At 39.6% G+C, this 17,105-nt stretch overlaps 1 protein-coding gene across 6 annotated transcripts in view; it reads right to left on the bottom strand.

The window, feature by feature from the left end:
• Positions 1-351: 351 nt before the first annotated feature.
• The window catches only part of DYNC1LI2 (dynein cytoplasmic 1 light intermediate chain 2), a 28,939-nt gene continuing 12,185 nt past the window's right edge, over positions 352-17,105 (bottom strand). For 3 of the 6 annotated variants that reach the window (XM_062499839.1, XM_062499838.1, XM_062499837.1), the window contains 9 exons: positions 15,192-15,358; positions 14,760-14,853; positions 13,415-13,550; positions 12,988-13,099; positions 12,261-12,320; positions 11,472-11,513; positions 10,942-11,059; positions 9,867-9,983; positions 352-3,962 (listed from right to left, as the gene is read on the bottom strand). In XM_062499839.1, the coding sequence (XP_062355823.1) occupies positions 3,856-3,962; positions 9,867-9,983; positions 10,942-11,059; positions 11,472-11,513; positions 12,261-12,320; positions 12,988-13,099; positions 13,415-13,550; positions 14,760-14,853; positions 15,192-15,358 (953 nt within the window). In that variant the 3' untranslated portion in view covers positions 352-3,855. Of the gene's footprint in view, positions 3,963-4,720; positions 5,566-9,866; positions 9,984-10,941; positions 11,060-11,471; positions 11,514-12,260; positions 12,321-12,987; positions 13,100-13,414; positions 13,551-14,759; positions 14,854-15,191; positions 15,359-17,105 lie in introns of those variants that run through there. The other 3 variants (XM_062499834.1, XM_062499835.1, XM_062499836.1) reach the window with 3 other exon arrangements.

Genomic DNA, 17,105 nt, shown 5'->3' with positions numbered 1-17,105 from the left:
AAAATAAATTGCAGTTGAAGAGCAAAGTAAGTATATGTGAAAGTTCCCAGTTCTTCCACTTCAATCCACTGTCACCATCTTTCCAAAGTCACTTTCAACTTCACCTCATCTGAAGATGAAGTCTTCATCTGGTTTTCTCCCAAACTAATATTATAATTCTCTTAATATACTCAAAAAGTAATTTCTAAAGCCCATCTTAAGGGGCTAAAATTGATTCTTCACATTAATGAGCTAATGAAAACATTATGGCAATTCTAAAATGCTAATTGTTTCATGGCCTCATAAGGATTCCCTTCTGGAGAAATTATATTCCAGAAAGTCAAATCTTAGCTGATTTGTATTTCAGAGGCAAGGTGACTCAACAACCATTCATATCTAGAGCTTTGATCTCTGTGCAGGGGAACAGAGGGACCCAGTTGATATGAAATGAAACAGTGGAAACAAAGAACAGAATCCTAATTAAATGCCCACTCCTTCTGTGCTTACTGGGAAGCTCTTCTTACACCCACCGCAGGGAGAACACTTGGCTCTTGGCAGAGAAAAGGAATTATCAGGACTCAGCAATTCATTCCCTAAACTTCCATAGCCTGGATTTGAATCCTGCTAATTCCTAGGACTGTGCTTGGGAACAGTATTCCACAAAATACACCTGAAGAAAATACAAAATACACCTGTGAAACACACAGCTGTCTCCCCAGGCCCATGAAATACATTACTTTGTACCAAAGCAGTTGTGCTGTGAGCTGCCACAAGCACAGCTCTGCTGCACTGGCACAGGACGCAGCTCCCAGCTCCAGAGAACTGGCACAAGCTGGGCCAAGCCCCGGCCTGGAGGCTGCCACTAACCCGGGGACACAAGTCACAGCCAACCTGCTCCACAGCCAACCTGCTCCTCCTGCTCACAGAGCTCACCCACACACTGTTCCCAGACAAACAACTCCAGGAGGGCATCTACCAGACAGAAGCACAACAGAAAGCAGTCTGGATTCATGTTTATTGAAGCCAGTAATTAAAGACGTCCTCATTTTGCCAGCACTAGAAAGCAAGGTTCCACATGACTGCATACTGGACCTGGTTAAAGCCATACAAGTGGACTAAGGTTTGTTTCATACATTTGCAGTCCTAATTGTAAGTTGGAAGAAAAACCAATAAACTTAGTATACAGGACAGTGAACTTTCATTTACAGCATGTATATTGTTAAGTTCACGATGTACAGAGCAGTCACTTTCAACGTAGTTAAATTAAATAAAATACAAAATTCTGTTCAGTTTAAACAGTTTTTTTTTTTTTAAATGCCAATAAAAAAAGTGCAAACTTAAAGTCAAGCAGCATAACCACAGCATTTTTATGGAGGGCCAATCTTTAAAGTTTTCTATTTGCTTCAAGTTGAATGCTTTCATCTTTTGTTTTCTTAGTTTAAACATGAACAGTAGATGCAGTCACTATAATGCATATAAATATAGGCATATAATAGTTTAAACAGTCTACCATACAAGTGTATCTGCAAATAAAATGAAGTTTCACTTGAAAATGTAAAGGCTGTTTGCATTTGGCCTTTGGTTCCAATGCTTGAAGACACCAGAATAACAACTGTGCAGCTCACCAAAGCCAGCAGACTTTGGCACCCACAGAATGCTACATTACTTATACCTCTTCAGTAAACTAGGAGCATTCACTTGAGATTAGAAACTGGAACTCTGTCCCCGTTTTGTCTTTCTGCAGAGTTGGTAAGTTATCACACAGTAACAGTTTTGATCAGTTTTAGTATACTCAACATTTTATACATCTGGAAAATACTTCAGTTTTAAGTTTTAGCCATATTGCTAGAAAAGTGCTTATCAGGTTAGATGACAAAAAAGGCAGTTTCAGACTGAGGTTTTCAAACTATGCCATTACAGTCACACACTTCAGTTTTCCTGTCTGATTTTTGATCTTTAGTCTCCAGTCTCACTTCTCAGTGTCAGGAGGACAGTGTGTATTTACTTCTGGTGTGGTAACTTGCAACTGGCACCCATTACACCAGGAATGCATCCACATCACCATTAGCCAGCCACAGTCTTAGTCTGTTATCTAGACAACTGTATAACTTCAGGTAATACCATTTCTTTAACAACAACAAAAAAAAAAAACAAAAAACAAAAAAAAAAAAACAAAAACAACAAAAAAAAAAAACCTGGCACAAGTAACTTACTCATGTTAATGTTTGTCAAAGAGGCAAGTAAATACTCTTAGCTTTCTAGATGTCTAGACAGGCTCACACGAACAGCCTCTTGCTCTAATACAGGTGTTGAGGTTAACACCCAGCAGTGTGTTAGTGGTCAGTTTAATTCTGTGTATTTAAGTAACATTATATATTAGGGAAGTTATATCCAGACTTCAGATTTAGTACAACAAGTTCATATCAATAAAAAGTAAACTCTGTATAATTCAAATTGTGGTTTTTCCCTTCAGCATTAAGAGCACAGAATATGCTTGGTATTTTTAATTTCTGGTAGTGTGTCCATGTAAAACAAGCATACCGTATATAAAATCAAAGTGCCATTTCAGTAACCACTGCAGTTGTGTTTGTTTGTACAGAATGAGGGTTTATGTGACCATGGACGGGGCTCCCTTAGAGCAACGGGGAAAACCACAACCCATCTTTCCAAATGAAATGCTACATGAAAGAAAACACAAAACTACTTCTTCACGATGTCCATCGTGCACACATTCATATTTTTTAGGTTACCTTCAGGATTGGAGTTGGCTGCACCTGCAGCAGATGTGGTTGGAACTAGGGCCTTGAAAGTCTTTTTTAAAAACCTCCATAGGTATAAGGCAGGAATCCATTTTAGCTTGGTAGCTAATATTTAGTTACAAAAAAAGTAAGAAAGAAAAATACTGGGAGTGTTCTGTAGCACATTTCATTATGGGAACATGATCCATCACCCACCATTCCTCATAGGCCAGCCTCTTGGCATAAAAAAGGCAGAAGCTATCAGAAAACAGGATTTAAAATTAAATACAAATTGCCAAACTACTGTTTTTCAAATAAAACCAAACAGTGACTGTTTGTACTACAGTGCACAATAAGTTCAAGCACCTTCTAAAGACACATCACATACTGTGCCAGGCACTTGGAGCTAAACAAGTTTAGTTTCTCCCTTTGTCAGCTACACCAGAAAGGGCATCCACACTCTTACGACTTCTTTAAACTAAAACAAGATTTATAACAAGAATAAATTCCCATGGTTCTTAGTGTTTGGCCTGTAATTCTCCAATGCAAAGTAGTCTTTTAAAAACAGTGACTATTTACCCCCTGTGAAACACAGGATTTGACAACATTGCTCCTCTCCAGTCAATCCAACATTCTGGTTTCTTGCTGTCCCAAATCTGTTTCCCCTTTTAGGGCTCCATTCCCCACCTGGGCTTCCCTCCCTCAGTTAATGCTGTTCGACCACCACCACCACTCCAAGAATATACTGCATTGCAAACATACAAGTAGCCAATTCCAGTAACTCTGAAAGAGGGTTTCAGTTCTCTTTCTTGCCTTGCATGCAGTCAGTAGTACTTCCAAGAGAATTCTCCATTTTGCTTCTCTGTGTTCTTCACAACAGGAAATGCAGCTGCACCTGCTTTACCTCCAAACAAAAAGAATTGCCCTATATAAACTCTAAATGGTTATCTTATACAGAGGGATTTTATATGCAAACTTCCTGAATGTGCACTTTTTACTGGGACAAGGCAATGATGTAGCAAGTTCATTTCCCCTGCCCGAGAAAACTGATAGCATCTGCCATAGCAGAAAATTCCTGTTCTTATCAGATCACTATACATAGTTATTTGGTCATTTACATCTGCATTGTTCTGCCCTATCAAGCCTCGTTCTCTGTTGGAGGAGAGTTTGCTGTTACCATGGGGTCAGGCTTTCGAGTGATCCTGTCCAGTTCCTCCTGAGCATTTGCCAAAACTGTCTTTTGTCCTGGAGAGAAAAAGGACACAAAGCAATCAAGTTTCAATGAAATGTTTCAACCGAGAAGCATAGGTGTTCCATAAATCACCTTTAGATGACAATATATTATTTATTTCTCATTATTTTGCTACCTCCCCAAGGCCACAGAGCCTGGCACAATGCAGGGTATTTTTTGTGTAAAAACTGATACTCAGGTTTGGTTCACTTTAAAGAGATGAAATGCTGAACTACACAGCAGCAAAAAGAACAACACCACCAGTGATATGTTTATAGCAATTAACATTTAAAAATAACCATATTTAGAATTTTCCATAAAAAACAACCACACACAATTCTATTATTAGCATTGATAGCAAAGACTTTATTTAAAACCAACTTCTAAGCACAAGGTATATAGGACACCTGCTAAAAAACTAAATCCCATTTATTGGGTCGCACTTGTACTCACTGCATTTGAATATGAAACAACTAACACGAAGAACTCTCATATCTGCAGCCAATGCTTCCCTTAAAAAGGAGACATGAATTGGATATTCATGTAATATCTCCAAGCAGTCATTTCAAAAGACTTCTTCAATTGGAACCAGACACACTGAAGTCTTTAATGGAAAGGCATATCTTACATTTCTATATTAGACACAAAACTTTTCAACAATTCCCTAACTGAACCATCAGCTTACTTCAGTGTTTCTTAAAATTATAAACACACAGACAAATTCATCACCAAAACTGGAACAATATATCCTAATGCATACAAGCATTTAAGATTAAAAAGCTATATTTTTAGACAAAAAGTAGATTATATAACCATGTACAGCTTCCTTACATAGCCAAAGAATTTAACAAGCATCTGTTTTCCAGCTCAAATGTGTGTGAAATATTAGGTGGATTTTTTCCAGGGTACATGCTGAAAACATTAAGAAGGCAAGATTTGACTGTTAGAGATTCAAGTGTTTTTTCCCTAAAGTACAAAGACATAACCAAGTTAAAAGGTTACCTTTAATCACTAGGAAGGTTTTAGACCAAAGCACAGTCATAAGCCACAGCACTCTACACAGCAATTACTCAAAGCAGGAGTATTTAAGCAAAATTTAGAAATTAGTACATTAATTAATGTACTGCAACAGAACTTAAAATACAAAACACTTCACATGTAGACTAATGGCACCTGGGAGTTAAAAAAGCCTAAACCCTAAAACAGCAAAAGCCACACAAAATCCTCGCTTAAACAAGAGCAGATCTAAACAAAAATTGTTTTTTATGCTGGATGAACTGGCTCCTTAGGGCTCCAAAATAACCCCAAGCAGTGTCCTACAAATACCCCATGACAGGTAAAACTCTCCCAATGCAGGAGAACACACTCTCCTTTACCACCATGGGGAGCACCTTCCAAAGAAGAAGCTGGAACACAAGGAGCTGTTTTTAAGAAAATAAGTTTCCTCTCAGTTATGAATAAAAGTGACACTTGCTCTCAGTTTCCTTACAAATTTGTCAAGGACTGATGGCTTCATTCAGTGAGATGTGTTCTGGACAACTACATGCCCCCAGTTCTGTGCAATTAATTCCCCTTGCTAGATCAGGGTGAGAGCAGGGAATCTGAGTTCTTTATCATCTGTACAGGAATAGAGAAGGGAGGCAGCCTTAGTATTTGCAAGAATCTCGTGAATATAAATGAAATAACTGCGTGACTATAGAAGTTTAGATGTAGAAAAATAATTCTCCACAGAAATAACCTATTGAAGTTTTTTTGAAATATCATGGTCTAGACATCGAAGAGAGTCCCGAAACAAAGGCAAACAAGAAACACTGCACAGCAGGAAAAATGGACTTGACACCGCCCAGAGGAGAGATTTCTCTCAGGTAAGATTTGTCACAGTAGAAACCAATCCATCAATAAGGCTGATTGAGACCCACAATGTAGCTCTCATCCTGGGACAGAATTTCAATATTTCAACCTCAGGCTATTCCTAGCTATGAGAGAAACAGATGGTCTCTTTAAAACTAAATTTTTGTCATCAATCTTCTGAAAACATTGGGCTCTTTAAATAGTTTAGACATTTGAAATGCCTACAAAGATAATTTTAGCACATTTACTCACACAGAGGATGCTGCTGGAAATAATGCTCCAAGATGTTCTGCTCAACTCTTCTGCAAAGGAACAGGTCACATCTTTTGTTCTCACCAAGCACCAGGTCCCTCACAAACCCAAGAAGAGCTTTTCAGAGAGCAGCATGAGGAGCCCTTACCTTCTCAGCACAGTTCAATCTTACACTGGTTCGTGTAAGGTGTGAGCACAGCAGGTGACAAGAACAGGCACCTTCTTGTGTGAGTGAAAGCCAACTGTTCTGTTCCCAAAGTCAGGAAAGGAATGGGAGCTACCAACTCCATATAGCCAAGAAAAGCCAACCTTGAAATCATTCAGGAGAAGCACTTCCACCCAAGAAAGAGAACTGCTGCAGCAGGCACTACAATGAGATACATCTGTAGAGCTGAGTACAATATTCTGATCATTTGTGCTCAGGACAAGAATAAGCCAATGATGGAAACTAATGAAGAAACTAGTGGGGAAAACAGAGCTCAACCTCTAGCAGGAGACTAGAAGAGAACTTGTTTAATTTAGTCTACAAAATCAAGGAAGTTAAGGAAGGATGTATGATTGCTGTCTCTACATGTTTCAAGAGAGAAATTATCTAATCCAATTACAAGTTAATGCTGACACAAGGAGGAAAAAAAACAATCTGGTTATCTTTGAAAAGTCCTGGAAGGCACAGAATGTTCTAGAAGACTCAAAGAAGAAATAATACAGCCCATTATAGACTAGTTTAGCAGGTTTTCCAGAAATTGCAGTTATGTTTTAGGTGCTTAGAACAGCCTACCAGCACAACAACCAACAGGGTCTGTCCCAACAAGTTCTGCCAAGCCACCCACATTTAGTATGAAAGGGTAACAGGTCCTGTGGAGAAGGGAGAAGTGGTCGATATCACATCTCACATCACCTTCACAGAATTAAACTTTTTTTTAAAAGTCTTGGTATTTCAGAGAAAATGAATGTATTTTAACTCATAAAATTACCCATTAGTTATGCATAGCACTGGTCAGTACTTTTATTGAGCAACCTATCCTGTCCAGCTGTTGAAGAGAGCAGATATGTAGGTAAGTGTGCCTGAAGAGACAACAAAGGATTTGGAAAGAGAGGATTGGTGGGAAAAAGTTATTTACATCAATTATCAAAGCGATTGTTGGGGGTTGGTTCTTTCCCTTTTCCCTCTGTGGAATTTTCCCCATTGTCATGCTAAGATACCTGTTGGCTGGGCCCTGGTGGCAAGGGGGAGGGGAGAGAAGAGGGAAACCCTGCAAGATTCAAACAGCCAGAAGAGGAAGCGGAAGGCTCTGGCTCGCCCCATTTCCCCAGCAGAGTTTGGACGAGAAGGACGATCGCCGCCTCTGACCCATTCCTGCCTTCCCAGCGGCGGGAGCCATCCTCACTGCTGTCGGACCCTGCCCTGCTGCCTTCTCGCTGTAACCTGCCATCATCCAGCACTCTGCTGAGTCGGGACCGACGCCGTGAGCGGAGGGCTCTCTCTCCATCTCTCTCTCCCACCTGGGACAGCGCTGCCATCACCCCCAGCCCTCCTGCAGCTCTGCGGGACCTGCCCGTCCCCAGAGCCGGGAACTGCAGCTCAGGGAAAAGGTGCCTGCAGCCAGAAAGGGACTGGGACTGAGTTACTGTTCTGTTTGTGGGCAATTTCATAGCTGTTGTTGTTCTTGTTTGTCTTGTTAGATATACTAGTAAAGAACTGTTATTCCTACCCCCATATCTTTGTCTGAGAGCTCCCTTAATTTCAAAATCATAATAATCTGTATGAAGGAAGGATCATATTTTTCAGTTCAAAGGGTGGCTTCGGCTTTCCTTAGCAAACACCTCTCTTTCAAACTAAGACAGCGATGCATGATGATCAAATGGAAAACAATGATTAAGCAAACACACAAACTTTTGAGACACAGAGAATTTGATACAGACTAGAAACCCTCCTAACCAGGAGACAAAATGTATTAACCTGACTGAATTGTTATAGAAAATCCTGCTCAGTGTCACACAGATGAAAACAAGCCCGTGTCCCCCTGAGAGATGTGAACAGAACACAAGTGTGTCACAGATCAGCTCACCCCTTCTCAGGGCAGGCAGAGCCTTGTCTGTCACCCCCAGCTGTTCCTGAGCACAAAGCAAACAGGTGAGCAGAATGCCAGGGGTACAGAACTGTCACAGCCAAACAACACCGCCTGCACACAGATCTGTACTTGCAGGTCACACACAAATCACAGCCGAAGGGCAACACCTTTCAAACCCAAACACTGCTGCAAACACAAAGAGGCTACACTGAGCTCCACTGCCACCTAAACAACACCAAGAGTACTGGGATTCAGAAACACTGGGCAAGGAAACAAAGTGTCTGTGAAATTAGGTACAGGAATAGGCTTCCTGGAGAGGTGACATTACAGCTTTTATTTCTGGATTTGTCTGCTTTTTAATCACTAGCCAGATACTCCCTAACTGACTTTGCTTCAGATAAAAAGCATGGATGAAATAGAACTAGAAATACTTTTAGGTGTTATTTCTATTAAAAGTTACTTTGACTTTGTGGTGAGTAAAGCATGAGGCTGCATTTGATGAAGCAGGGGACACCTTTCAGTGTTTAACTGAAGAGGGCATTCTGGATTATGAAAGAATTAGTTCAGTGTTTTTAAAACATGGAAACAATATTATTATGGAAATAATTTATAATAAAAATCTTTTTTGTTGTTATCTTCATAATAAATTAATTTAATAAAGACAAATTTACAGGATCACGCTGAAATAAAACATACAAAAAAACCACACCTGACTTGCTCTAAGTCCAATCCTAGGCATTTTTGAGCTTTCAGAACATGAAATGCCATATATAAACCTTCCCAGTTCAAAAGAAACTAAAAAAATACTCAGACTCCAACTGCCTTGGTTCTCTGACTGACAGAACCATCAGTGTGGCTGGAAGCAGATATTTCTCATTTCCAGTTCAGAATGTCTGGGCCTTACCTTCCCCTCTCAGCATGAGAAACTGGGGATTTGGCATCACTCATTAATGCCCACAAGATCGCATAAGCTTGGGATCAGAAGCAGCATATCTAGCAATAATTTAATAGTGAAATAATTCTGGAAGGAAAGCTCCTGAACATTAACTGTGATTGGAATGCCAGCATTGAACAGAAATAGTCAAAGAATCAGAGCAGTAAATTCCATCTGTCAGGTGGACAATGCATTCTACACCACCAACGTCTGGGTAGATTCCAACCACTGAAAAGTTTCTTTTATTTTCACTGAACTGCTGCATTATTTATCAGCGAGGATCTTCCACAGTGCAGTCACAGCACACTCACAGAAGGCACCCAACTTGTCAGTGTTATCAGCTGTGTTGGATTGCAATAAAATACTAAATAACTAATGAGGGAACAACTTCTAGCTGTCACAAGCAGTAACTGATTTCAGCTTGACCTCCGGGGAGATTTCAGTAGTTTCACTGCTAACTACAGGTGAAACCCAGAAAACTGCATCTCCTTTGCAACAGTGAAGCATCAAGAAAAAAAAGGAAGGAATCCTCGAAGTGAAAAAGAAATCAGCACTTTCATTATAGGATCATGGCCCAAATGGTACTGAAATCCCAGCAGTGCAACTTCACTCAAAGAATGAAGTTATATCAGGCTTAACAGAAGGCCTGGAGTTGTGAAGTTGCAGTAGTTTAGTTCTTCTTTTAAAGACACTTTGGTACTGTCATCTGTCAAGGTCTTTCACTTTCCTGACCAGTGTAACAGACACACCCATGGACCAAGGAGCCAAACAAACTATTAAAAACAAGCCGCAATAACAAGTCCCAATACCTGATTTCTTGGCTGTACTTTGCACTCCTCCAGCACCAGGACTTCCAGGAGAGCCAGTCTTTTTGCTCAAGAGACTGTTAAAGAAACTAGCCAAGACACCTTCACTTGCAGCATTATCTAAAGAAAAAAAACAAACACAGATCACACAGAACATGTAGAACTGGTAAATTATAACTTATTTTCACGTACATACAATCTCTTGCTAATCAAGGAAATAAACCTCAGCTCTGAGAAAGTCTGTCCTTGTTCAGTTTGAGTACCCCAGTCCTTTGCATACCTTGGCCTGGGGAGAGATGGCTGAAAGCACATTCCTGCTTTTCTGGAATGACTGGGGGAGTAAGGAAATTTAAATCTAAATTCGTATGTTTCTAAGTAAAAGCCAGGAGCAAGATTATTAAGTACGGACATGAAATTCAAAGACTGACCAGCCCATTAACAACCTGCACAGATGTTCTAGCGCAGCCTTTCATGCCACACTGCTCTTAACAAATCAAAACTTGAAAATTCAGCAATGAGACAGGATCCAGAAGGGCATTTTATCCCCTGGAAGTGAGGAATGGCCCTAGAGTGCACAACAAAAAAAACAACACTGGCCCTGCAGACCTTCTCAATGCCCAGAGGAGAAACAAACTCCTCAATATCATGGAGCTCCATCTTGGGGAAAGATCTCATTTCCAAGTGTCTCCATCTGCTACAGCAAATGACATTCCAGAGAGGATTTAGTGGAACTGAGTTCACTGTGGATTTCAGAATAAGTGATATGCAGTATAAAACTACTTGTAGTTTAGAGCAGTCTCTACCCTAATAATACAACCAATGGATAATAAATGTATTGAGGCAATTTAAGGAAATTAGGATGCATTGGACCTCTGTCTGACTGCTTGGCAGTAACAGAACTCTATTCCCAGTCATATAAATGACCAGAAAATAAAAAACATCAAAGTTATGTTGTAAATGTACTTCTGTTATTAAACTAACTATACCACTAGTGAATAAATCCCCAAATCTTTCTACAGAAGAGGATTCACTTTAAGAGAAATAACACAGGATAGAACAGTAAAATGCTCATTCATACTTTTAATATTTGGATCTGGTTTCTTAACTGATGTGATTGGCGAGGCACTGGGTACATTGGCGGGACCAGCTCTGCCTTGAGTTCTTGGGGATCCTGCAGGGCCTCTTGCAGGAGACTCCTTAAAAAGTCCAAATCACACAAATCAGAGAAGAACTTCAAAGGATTAGTTACATAAAACAAGTGTAACATCACATACTTTTTCAGCCTTTCTATTGGCACTGTAGTGATGCATACTGGAGAAAGAAAACAAACAAGCACCCAAAACATCAGTTATTTTGGGGACGTGTCTCTACTACGGGAAAGGCTGAATCACTGCAGGAAATGTTCAGTTCAATAATCCAGTGTTTCCATTACGAATTTATGCACAACATTTTAAAATACTGCCTCATTATTTATTTCCCTTCTGCAGTTTGGGGAGATTATGTAGGTTACATTTAAATATAAAAAATGAACCTTTGCAGGTTAGAATCATTCCCCTTTCCCTAGAGGGAAACAAAACACCTCCTACTCTTTTCCTTGGATCTACTTACTGATGCTCTTGTAGGCGTTGCTGGCTGTTTGGCAAGGAATGACTGCAAAAACAACATATTAAGCATATTAAATATATTTCAAATAATGCTGATTAATAAAATAGAGAGAAGCCAAGTAACGATAAATTTATTTGATCTTTTTCCTGATATTTACAGGATTCCTGTTTGATATTTCCATACTTCCCTACTCTGCCTCTGGAGGACTGACTGCAAGGAGTAAATAAACTTTGGGCCTTTGTCTCACACAGCTAGTCCAGAACTCAAAGCCAGAACCACAGAGAGCCCAGTCTGTAACCTCCAGGACATTTATAATCACCTGGATAGGGAAGTATAGTTATATTTTTTTAAACTATTGAATAATAAAGAAAGTAACAAGTTACAACATAGCCAAATTTGACACATTAAAGTCTTTCAAGCCTCTGGCTGTAAGGAACTGCAATGCTCAGATATTAGGTTTTAAAAGTATTTATATTTCACAGATCAATGTGATCAATGTAGTGAAATACCAAGTCTTTTCCTCCTCTTCTCCTCTGACATGTAAATTGTTTCTGTTCTCAGCATATCTTCCCTTCAACTTGCCAAGATAAGTGACCGTATTTCCTACCTGCATTTGCATGAATAATTTCACAATTTTAAGAATAGCTTCACAATTATATTTGAATTTTCAAAGCTGAGAAACAGCTACCTGGTGTTTTAAAAGAGAAATTAAAAGCTAAAGGCAATAACAAGGGAGAAATTAAAGTGAAATCTTACGTCGTTAAGGACTTATTTTCATCGTTCCATTCTTACCTGCTGCTTCATAAGAAATACTTGCTCATCTTCTGCTGCCAGCTCTTTGTCATGGACTAACTGTTGAACAAAACATTTCGTTGTTGTAAGTAAAAACTAAAATTACCATAACTGGTTTTTATGCTTTGGTGATCAAAGGGAAGAGAGGCAAATCTTTAAGACTATTGTTCACTTTTTTTTTTTTTACTGTTCTTTCACATTTTAAATAACAGTAACATTGAAGAAGTTGCCATTAAAAATACTGCAAAATTAAAAATATTGGAGCATCCAGAGAAGCCAGCCTATGAGCACTGTCCTATAGAGATGAGCACTTGGTAAGTAGGCACATTCCTATTTTTAAGTTTGAATACTGACCTCATCAGCATCTTTTCAAAGACCTGAGATGACCTTGCTTCGCCTTTGCATGGCAACCTCAAAGCCATGCGAGTACAAATGGAAATGTCCTACAAGAGAATTCTCAATTTTCTGGGTGTGTTTCTGCTCCACATATGCAAAAACGGTAAATGTAAAACAGCTATTCCTGGACTGCCCTTCATTCAGTAAGGTGAATGGTTTCTCAGTTTGCCTGCAGTATTTTAGATAACTAATAAATGAAAGCTTGATGTTTCACATACTTAGATTTAAAAAAAAAAAAAGTTAAATTTATATTTAGAGTTCTTCAATATTAATAGTAGCCATTCAAGTAAACTTATTTGTTGGGGTACAGAAAGAAATAACCCCTTTTTACCTTTCTTACAGGAGGTTTTACAATGAAGTCCTCATATGCATCTTCTGGTTTTACTGTTGTGAAGTTTTCATGTAAAATGGCAATTTTCTTCTCATTGTCCCAACCAGCAGGTCTGTAAAAAAGAAGAAAGCTTTGCCTTTTGTGCAGCTTCTACAGAGACCATTTATTTACTGCTCTCTACTTAAATAAGGCAATTTTCTTACAGATCACTCCTACATTTCAGCTAAATTCCAAGAATACAAAAACTTGAATGGTATAGTCTGCATCCAGTAATATGCACTTAAGTTGGTGTTTAAATTTCCACAAGACTTGCATAGTAAGCTTTTGAACAACAAACCATTCAATTTATTTTTATATTCATGTAACATGCAGTGCAGTGCTCAATGAAACCCCCTCTGACACTGTGCTGCTTGTCCCAGTGACTCACATAAAAACTGCATCCTTCTCTACCACTAAGGCAGGTGTGGTAAACTGGAAACCGTAGGTTTTATGTACAATGTACTTATACAACAGGTCAAGGTTCTTCTCCTCCTTAACTGATGTATAAATCAAGGCAGCTCCATCTGGGTTCCTAGTTAAGGAAAATTAGGTAAGATACAGTTTCTAAATTATAAGAATTTCAAAACAGGAGTTAATATTTATAGCTACTAGAGGTAGCTTTGAGCAGTAGTTCAAGGCAAAACTAGAGACATTTTGTATCCAGGGGTGGACGGGGTTATAACAGGGCAAGGCTCATGGCACTTTTCTTCGACATACACAAAAGTTATCCATCCTCCCAGGCTTACGTGGAAATTGCAAATTCTGAGGGGAAGACCAAGAAAGAACACTTCAGAAAATATAAGACCAATCCTCTGTAAGGAACAAAAGGTCCAAATCCCATGCATAATTTAAAAACTATACAATACTTCACTGTCCTGGGTTACAATCCAGGATGTGCCCAAAATCTATTCTATCACTACCTTCATGAACTGCTAATGGGTCCATCAATGCCTTGCCCCATGACTCATACATAGATAACTCCCTCCTGGAGCTATCTCTGTTCATGGGCAATCAAGGACCTGCTGCGGGACTCATAGAATGATCTCATCCCATTGTGATATGCTCCACCCAGAGGGAGGAGCCAAGGATTCTCACCTGGATATAATGTGGGATTTGGGCCCTTGCCCACTAGAATTTTCGCAGAGAACAAAGGCTACCAGACCTTCTCTATGAGATCACTGCTTCAACTAGACTGCTTCATCTGGACTGCTACCACCAGCCCAGGATTTTCCACAGCTCCTGCTTGGTGCTCTCGGAGTTCCGCACTAGAATCAGACTGCCCCAGGTTTTGCAAAACAAAGACCCTCAAGGTCCCAAATTCTGTTTACTTTTAATACTGTAGTTATTATTGTTGTTTGTCTTGTTATACATATTAGTAAAGAACTGTTATTCCTATCCCCATACCTCTGCCTGAAACCCCCTTTAATTTTCTAAATTATAATAATTTGGAGGGAAGGGATTCAAATTGTCCATTCCAAAGGGAGGTTCTGCCCTCCCTAGCAGATACCTGTCTTTCAAACCAAGACATTCATACATCTGTCAACATTTTCAAAAAAACAAATGCTACACATACCTACCTAAGGTTAGGTATGGGCAGCACACGCCCTAACCAGTAACTAAATACCAAGCAATCGTGCAGAGCAATTTCTTGGATTAATGTTATGTGTAATTCAACATGAAAACATCTCTTCTTGCTTCCAGATTAGAGGCAATCTTAGCACAGCAAAGGATACACTGTAAGCAGAATCTGCGGACGTGTGACTGAATGAAGTCAAAGTGTTCTTCCCTGTAGTCGTGCTCCTTCTCCAAGACACTCACTGCATCACACTGGGAGAGGCAGGAAAACAAGCCAGAAAAACCCAGCCAATTAATCCCAGCACATCTTAAAACACCTTCCTTAATCTTGCACACTCCCATCACATTTACTTTGAGTCACTGGTTTTAAAACAGCACCAATAAACAAAACGCTCAAGTAATTAACATATAATTTATAAAGTTATTACTATTCCATAAAAGTAAAAATTGATGTTGATGGCAGAAGCTCACTTGTAAAAGAAATCCCTCCACTGTTAATCCAGAATTCATTTTGCATGTCTGTAGAAAGCATGCCTTTAACAGAGAAGTAATGAAACCCTTGCTAGCAGCAAAGAGAAGCAGAGGCTCACTTTTGTGCACACCACTAGCACAGGAATGCCCAGGTTGTGAGTCAGCACGTTGTCTCCGAGGGGCAGGGAAACATGTTCATCCTCCTGGCCAGATGAGGGGCCTCTCCTCTGTGGTGATCCTTGGTAGCCTTCTTCAGGTTCTACATACTCCTGAAACTCCTTTATAACTAGTAAAAGAGAGAGATTCTTAGGCTACAAAAAAAGAACTAATTCTTTTTTAACCATAATTAATTACAACTAACTAGAAATTTCAGGATTTTTTTTTTTTAAATGAGAACTGAAGGCAAGTTAAGTCTTGTTGCCCTATCCAACACCCTAACACTCCTCCATCAAAACTTACAGGAAGCTAAATCAAGTGGGATCTGGAGCCATTATAAATAATCACAATTATATGTAAGAGCTACAGTATGTACACATGCATATTCCTGAATAATTCATTACAGGGCAGTTGAAAACAGAAAACATAAATGTGGTTTAGCAACACATCCCTTACCCTGCAATTTGTACCTATTGTGGAAGAAAGCATGGTGAAAATGTAAATCTACACAGAAGACACCAACCTGAAACAGCCACCTTTTCTTACAAACAATTACTGGCGTTCCTATTACTCTATATTTCTGTTACAGGCATGCAGTGCTAGAAACATAAAACCTACCTGCATAAACACAGACTCAAGGGCCTCTGCAGGCTACCTGAAGAGACTCAGTCTGTAGTTTTCTGGAAAACTACAGTGGGGTCTATAGGAAACTTGATGTCTTTTATGTTTTCAGTATTTTAATTTTATGGCAACAGTGAGTGTTCCAATAATCCTGAATACTATCCAATACTGAAGCACCTAAGGAATGGTATTAAGGCCATTTTGGAAATGCACTGTGAGCCCACACATGCTTTATCAAATCTGGGCTGCTATCTACACTTGAACATCTTTTATTCAAGACCAAAGCCACTGACCCTCTAAATCTTTGTCCTGGCTGTGGCTGCTCCAGGCACACACTGCCCCGAGGCCCAGGGCTCTCCTCCTCCTCACTGAGCCACGAGGAACCCTCAGGGAAAGAGCCAAACAAACTCCGTATCTGCTCCCACAAAGGTTCCTTTATTTTAGAAGCAGTGGGAGCAGAGTGACCGTAGGGACAGCGAGGAAAACGCAGAAAAGCCACCAGTGCACAGCCTAGCCACACAGAGAGGCTGCTCAGAACACCCTCCATGTGCCAGGGAAGGAACTGCAATGCACTGCAGGCCTCCTAAGCTTTAGGAAGTGGTAAAACCTCAGGGAAGTTTCTTATACAAACTTGGCAAAAAGAACTCATGGTACCTTTTCAAAACAGGAACCATTCCTGCAATGGTATGGGTGAGTGAAAGGAAGAGCAAATCAGAAAACTCTTCTGTTCAAAGCTGCACAATCTACAATGTTTAGCTGAAATATAAAAGTGTTTTATTCTTGTGGAAAAGAAGAAAGCTCCACTCCTGACAAAAGTCTAAAACCCCTAAACTTAATATAGACCATAAGACCAATATATGCCAGGAAATATGGACTATAAGACTTCCAATCACCAATTCAATATATACCAGGGAGCAAGGAAATACAAACAAATGAAAATGAAATGCAGTTGCTTTTACCATGGGGAGGCAGTGCCTTCTTGTGGAGAGGACAGAGCAGTGCTCCAAAGGATGCTTCCTCCAGGATTGTTTCTTAGCTACAGCAAATCAAAGCTCCATCATACATTCTGCACATTCCACATGTTTATTATCTCACCAAAAGCATTTAACTAGAAAAGGAGTTTTTTGAAGTACCTCTTTACTTTATTAGCTTTCCCATTACTATTTACTATTGAGGCCAAGTGTATTAGAGCAGTTTAAAGAACACCATCTGCATCTCCCACAATGGTTCAGAGGAGGCTCTCTGACTTAATCGCA

This window comes from Cinclus cinclus, chromosome 11, assembly GCF_963662255.1.
Source record: "Cinclus cinclus chromosome 11, bCinCin1.1, whole genome shotgun sequence".
Taxonomy (NCBI): Eukaryota; Metazoa; Chordata; class Aves; order Passeriformes; family Cinclidae; genus Cinclus; species Cinclus cinclus.
Note: the sequence above shows the minus strand (reverse complement) of the source record. Positions and strands in the feature narration are given on the sequence as shown.